Below are 6,698 nucleotides of genomic sequence, written 5' to 3' on the forward strand. Positions count from 1 at the left end.
GAGGGAGCTCTATTTGCCAGCTATCCTTCCCACTCTTCCTTTCTCACAGTGAGCTCTGAGAGGGAGAGTGTGAGCTCGTGGATCCAAGGGCTGGGTCCTGCCAGTGCTGGAGGTGTGGACCTGCAAGCCAAGGAGGGACGAGGGAAGGTGGAGGAAGGGGAAGGGCAGTAACTATTTTATCCTGGTTTATTCCCACTGGCACAGCTGGGATTCATGGTGTAGGCAGAGCTGCTGCATCTCAGTTTCAGTGACCCAGGTTCGATCCTGACTTCTACAGCTGTCTGTGTGAAGTTTGCACGTTCTCCCTGTGGCCGTGTGGGTTTCCCCCCGGTGCTCTGGTTTCAATCCGCATCCCAAAGACGTGCACGTTAGTAGGTTAAGTGATCACTGTAAACTTCTAGTGAATCAGGTAAATAAGTTGGGGCGGGTAGGATTGCTCTGAGAACTGACATAGACTCAATGGGCAGAATGTCCTCATGTCCTGACAAAGGAGCAGGTATTATTGCAGATATTCTGAAGGGGAGTAAATTATTGACTGTGATGTCCATGTTGGAGTTGAATTCTGACCCTGCTTTTGGAATCTGTTGTCCATCCATTTCGTGCCTTTCAGATGGGTTAATGCTGTTCTCTGTCAACAGGTGTGCAGGGTATTATTGACGCGTACCGCAATGCCCTTGTCAACGTGCGACTCTACGGGCCGACCAACTTCTCTCCCATTATAACCCACGTGTCCCGTTTTGCAGCCACTGCAGCTCAGCAACAGGTGGCAGGGGTGAGTGCTGATCCACAGCACGGGCCGTGGGCAAGGGGAAACAGCCAGGCTACGCGCTTCAGCTTGCCAGCTTCGCACAGGAGCAGCTGGGATTATTTCATCCTGAGAGCCCACTGTAGGGATCTGCAGTTAATGCCTGTGTTTGCCCATGTATATTCTTGCCACAATTTGGATCCACAGTGAAGGCCTGACTCATAGGATGGGTTGGGTGTGGAGCAGGGTGGAGGTACCGAGCTGGGAAACCTGGCTTTGCCCAACTGTTTTAACGTAACACTCGGTTAAGGGCTGGGATGTTGAGGGATGCCAATGCTGGAGAACAAAGTTTTTGTTATGGGAAACGATTTTTATTGTCTTATTGTCTGTGTGTGGTTCAACAGTGCTGTGACCACAGTCTAGAACATAGAACAGTGCAGGAACAGGTCCTTCAGCCCACCATGTCCATGCTGACCATGATGCCAAGTTTGTCCAACCTCTCCTTGTAGCTAATACTCTCCAATCCAGGCAGCATCCTGGTGAACCTTTTCTGCACCCTCTCTAAAGCCTCCCCATCCTTCCAGCAATGTTGCAACCAGAACTACAATATCCAGATGTGGCTTAACTAAAGTTTTATATAGCTGCAACAACACGTGCCAAGTATTACACTCAGTGCCTTGACTGAAGGCGGTTTACCACCCCATCTGCTTGTGTTGCCACTTTCAGGGACCTATGCACCCCAAGATCCTTTTGTACATCAATTCTCAAGAGTCCTGCTATTTACTGTACACTTTCCTCTTACATTTGACCTCCCAAAATACAACACCTTGCACTTGTCCAGATTGAACTCCATCTGCCACTTCCCTCCCCACATTTCCAAATGATCTATATCCTGCTGAATCCTTTGGCAACCTTGCTCACCACCCGCAACTTCATCTTTAAACTTATCAGACCACCTACGTTTTCATCAAAATCATCAATATGTATTACAAACAATAAGCATCACGGCACTGATCCTTGTGGAACACCTGATTACAGACCTCCAGTCAGAGAAATGCCTTTCCACCACAACACTCTTCTATGACCAAGCCAATTTACCAACTCACTGTGGATCCCACATGACTTGATCGTCTTTGCCAGTCTACCATGAAGGACCTTTATCATATACTTAATTGAAGTCCATGTAGACAACATCCCTCGTCAATCATTTTCATCTCAAAAAATTTGAGACAGGAATTCTCCCTCACTCAGCCATGCCAACTTTCCAAATGAGAGTAAATCCTATTCCTCAAACCTTCTCCAATAAGTACTCTCCCACTCACTGGCCTATAATTCCTTGGATTATTCCTGTTACTCTTCTTAAATGAAGGTTAAACAAAAGATTCCCCAGGATACTGAAATTAAAGTCAATGCCTATTAATGTGGTTCTGGGGTACTGTTAGAAAATCCTTGGTGAGTTGCAGTGGGCTTTTTGTTGGTGATTCATGCTGAAGCCTTCACGACGTGGAGTTTACATCGTCTCTGCTTTCTTCACCTTCAGCAATATTACGTCCTGCTGATTATCACTGATGGAGAGATAACGGACTTGGACCAGACTAGGAATGCCATTGTGGAAGCTTCCAAGTTGCCTATGTCCATCATCATTGTGGGTGTTGGAAGCGCAGACTTCAATGCCATGGAGTTTCTTGATGGCGACGATGGGGTCCTGAAATCACTGGCAGGAGAGCCGGTTGCTCGAGACATTGTGCAGTTTGTACCATTCAGGCAGTTTCAAAATGTAAGTCCAGCCCAGGAACCACCAAGCTGCAGCCTCAAACCATCCTCCCACAGCACAACAAGTAGTGTTTACTTGATGATCATCTAATACCTGAACCCTGGTGTCCTCTTGCCAGCTCTGATGTTGGTAGTGCTCCACCTTCTGGGTCAGTAGCCTTTGGATTCCAGTCTTGCTCCAGGGACCAGAACATGAAAATCCAGCTGACACTGAATTTATGTGAATACATTCAAGGGAGGCCCTCTCCACTGGCTGTGAAAAGTTCCAAAGTCCTGTCCATTAGCTGTGCCACTGTTGTGAGGGGCTTGCAGCAGAGGTGGACCAGTAGTGCAGCTGGTAGAGCTGCTGCCTGACTCCAGCTACTTGGGTTCAGTCCAGACCTCGGGTGTTTGTGAGGAGTTTGCACATTCTCCCTGTCACCGTGTGGGTGTCCTTCGAGTGCTCCAGTTTACTCCCACAACACTCTGTGGGTTGGTGGGTTAATTGGCTGCTGTAAATTGCTGCAAATGTAAGTGGTAGGATCTAGGAAATGGGAATGTGGGGAGAACAGGTTACGGGAAAAATTAGTGTGGAAATGGGATTGCTCTGTGAGTGGGTAAAGACCTAACAGGGTGAAACAGCCTCGTGTCGTAAAGAATTCGTTAAAAATGTGTGTTTGTCTCTGTCTGTGGTGGTAATTCAGATTTGTTTTCCTTTCCTCAGGCTCCAAAGGAAGCTCTGGCACAGACTGTCCTGGCTGAAGTGCCGAAACAGTTAGTGTCTTACTACAAGATGAGAAACCTGGCACCAATAAATCCTCCAAACCCACCCAAGTAACAACGCACAGGAGGAGAAACACACTGTGCTCAGCGTAGTCGTGACCCCTTGGCTGAGTGCACACGCTTGCTGATTGTGACTAGGATTGCCGTGATCCCTCGGTGACCAGGGAAGCCTCCTGCCTGGTGACTGCACTGGCACAGATGCAGCATTGCCAACCCTTGCCAGTCCTGCAGGACGTGGAGGATTTGTGTTCTTCTTTAAAGCATCATCTCAGCTGAGTGTTCACCCCCATCAGGGGAAGCACAAGCAACAAAGTAAATTCAAATGTTTGTGTCCAACTGAGAGACTATCCTGGAGGACTGGAGTGTTGGCAATGCTGCTTTGTACCTGACCTAATGTGTACTCAATTTGCAATCGTAACCTTTTACTGACCAATCCCTGGGGATGGAGGGGAGAGGTGTTCAAATAAGAAGCATATTCTCAATGTTTGGAGTTGAGACTTGTGGATCTGAATATTCTCCTCGCTGGTTTGAATGGGATGTGGGTGTGTTCCCCAACCTGGTCATGCCAGCCTTTTAATCTCCAGCGGTGAGCTGGTATTCCTGGCTACTCTGCAGCCTGGGTCTCCCAAGTCCAGAGCTACCCTGGCTTCAGTTTCCAAATTCATGAATAAGGGTGCTAGTTCAGTTTAACCCAGACTGGGCAGGGTCAGTGTCAAGTGACCAGAAGCTCCCTCCACTGCTGGTCCTTGCTGTCTAGGTGAAGCACCACTCTGATCCTCAACCTCTCGACAACTCTAATCTGTCTGAGCACATTAAAACAAAACTGGGATTACAAGCACCAAAATCCAGCATGCAGGAGCTGAGGTGTCTTTTCACCTCTGATCCTTGGCACTGCGAACACTGACTATCCCCAGTCTTGATTCAGACCAATCCCAGCAGCTTTCCAGTCATAAAACCGGGCTGACCTGTGCTTGCACAGTGTTGTGGGAGGGGGTGAATGGTTAAGACTGTCCACTCTGAGTAACGTTACCCAGGAATTGATCAGGACAGTAGCAGGCCTTGTAAGGGGCTAAATTGGGGGTCTAGCTGCAGTACAAGAAATGAATATAATCCAAGTAATTCTCGCCAGCCGTGTAGTGTCATAGAGTTGTCATTGTACAAGGGGTTGACTTGCTGCTTATTGATACTCTGCTGCCTTGCACACCCAAGCTCCAAAGCTTTCTGTGTGCACTTTATATAACTGTGCCTAATAGAATATGCTGCGTGTACATGAGCACTGCTGTCACTGGCATCACAGTTAGAATGCTCTTTTGCCTGTTACTGTAAGCAATGAGTGATTGCACAAATGTTATGATCTGGGACCACCTACTAACATTTTTTAACTTGGGTTTAATCTTTAACTGCTGAGAGCTTGCTGACACTTTATTGCCTGTTCACACTTGGTGTTATTTGTAATATTGTGACCTGTTGCTGGCACTTTCTGAACTTCAGTCAGCCCAGCAAACTCGTGAAGTGTGCTTCCCGGCCAGGTAAAGGGTGCCTTGTAGCTGAAGTGGGTAAAAGTGGTCTCCAAACTGTCCACTGATATTTTGACTTTGAATACCTATAGCTTTATACTTTATGTAACATTAAAATTGCAAGGTCATTTTCTACTAAGGAGAGGTGGGAACAATTGGCCAAGTGAAAAGTCCCCTCATCTGGTTGTATAGTTTGAATGTTTCCTATTGGACGTGCAGTGTGATGTGTGCAGAGTCCTCCAGTTTGCAGGATCAGTGCAAGACACTTGGGCTTAGCGATCCTTCAGAAGTTTGCAATCATCTGCTCTTCCCATCCCGTTCCCTCCCCACCATAACGTCTACTCCTCTGTGTTAGCCCAGTATTGTATTTACAAACCTCTGCAATGATTGGATGACATGAACATTTTCTAGTGACGGTCTGCAGGTTAGATGCCAGTGACTGCATCACTTTCCCCAGAGCTGATGAGCTGGACAGTTCAGCTATGACCTCTGTTGTCAGCATTGTGATGTAAACTGGATCCAAGATCAATCCAGAGTTCACAATGAAAGGCCATGCCCTAAAGAGCAGGTCTCCTGTTGGCAGTGTCTGATGTTGCTGTAGATCTAAGCTCCCTCTCCTGTCCATATCTGACAGACTTCAATCTTCCAAAGAGGACAGGACACAGTATCACTGAATCGTTGTCAAGGGGAGGTCGTGCAGATTAGACATCCCAAAAATTGTTTCTTGTGAATCCTTCACTTCCACAAGTGGAGTGTGGTATCTATAAAGCTGGCAATGTCAGGGTGGCTCTCAGTATAAAAATGTTTTGTATTAATACAAAATACCTTAAATGTTTGCCATCAGCAGTCCGACACCGTGGTTTACTGATGAGCTGGTGCTCAGAAGCTCTGCTGGACTTCTGCTTTCTAAGATCTGCTAAATGTGCTGTTAACAGTGTTGGTTGGTGGGCTGGGGTCTGGTGTTGGTTGGTGTTTAATCTCTTCCTGCGAGGTTTGACAGTCTGTGGATTCTGTACTCTCCCTCCTGGTGAGGAATTGTTCAGTGTCCCCCACTGCAGACAGCCAGGGCAAAGGGACCTCAGCCCCAGCAACATCTGTGCTTGCTCTACCCTTGCTTCTCATCAAAGGGAAGTCTATGACGGTGAGGATGTTTTACCTGTGGTCTCACCTGCACAGTGACCTCAGCCGGGTGGGGAACTGCACTACTGGCTGTCATGGTGCCACCTGTAGCCTGTACCTGCCAGGTACCGGCTTGTGTCTGCGGTAAGGGTTTTTGTGCCAAACTTGTTTTGATCCACTTTTGATTTCTTGTGACAGCCAAATCCCAACATTTTTCTTTCATTTAATTCATAAAATCACAGAGTGCCAGTTTAGCAGGATAATGGAATCGGGGGTTAGATTATTCTCCCTTCCATCCACCTCTTCCCTCTCCCTTTTGCCAAGAGACAGAATTAACTAGTCTCGCTGAGACCAAATGTTGTCAAAACAGAATATATTTAGTAGAAGATGACCCAATTTCTGTTCAAATACAATTTTTTTTACTATGATTGTCCACTTTGAATGAATAAATCGTGCATTTTGTGTGTATCAGTGTTCACTATCTACAATGAATTCTGTGATTTGGCAGAAAATAATTGCTCAATGTACATGGAGACAGTTGATCTGTCCCGGCCACTGGCTCAGTGCAGAAACAGGCCCTTCAGCCCACCAGTCTGTGCCAACTATCAAACACCCATTTACATTAATCCTACACTCATTTGTTTTCTCCACATTCCCACCATCTCCTTCCCCAGGTTCTACCCCTCACCTACATACTCAGGAAAGCCAATTAACCCACTGATCTTCATGTTGTTTGGGAAGTGGGAAGAAACCAGAGCACCTGGGGGAAACCCACACACAAG

The 6,698-nt window shown here is 47.0% G+C and overlaps 1 protein-coding gene across 9 annotated transcripts in view; it reads left to right on the forward strand.

The window, feature by feature from the left end:
* LOC127578983 (copine-1-like) overlaps window positions 1–6,384 on the forward strand; it is a 71,291-nt gene extending 64,907 nt beyond the window's left edge. For all 9 annotated transcript variants that reach the window (XM_052031595.1, XM_052031594.1, XM_052031597.1 and 6 more), the window contains 3 exons: window positions 639–772; window positions 2,286–2,522; window positions 3,222–6,384. In XM_052031595.1, the coding sequence (XP_051887555.1) occupies window positions 639–772; window positions 2,286–2,522; window positions 3,222–3,335 (485 nt within the window). In that variant the 3' untranslated portion in view covers window positions 3,336–6,384. The remainder of the gene's footprint in view (window positions 1–638; window positions 773–2,285; window positions 2,523–3,221) is intronic.
* The last annotated feature ends 314 nt before the right edge of the window (window positions 6,385–6,698 follow it).

Source organism: Pristis pectinata, chromosome 16 (genome assembly GCF_009764475.1).
Source record: "Pristis pectinata isolate sPriPec2 chromosome 16, sPriPec2.1.pri, whole genome shotgun sequence".
Taxonomy (NCBI): domain Eukaryota; kingdom Metazoa; phylum Chordata; class Chondrichthyes; order Rhinopristiformes; family Pristidae; genus Pristis; species Pristis pectinata.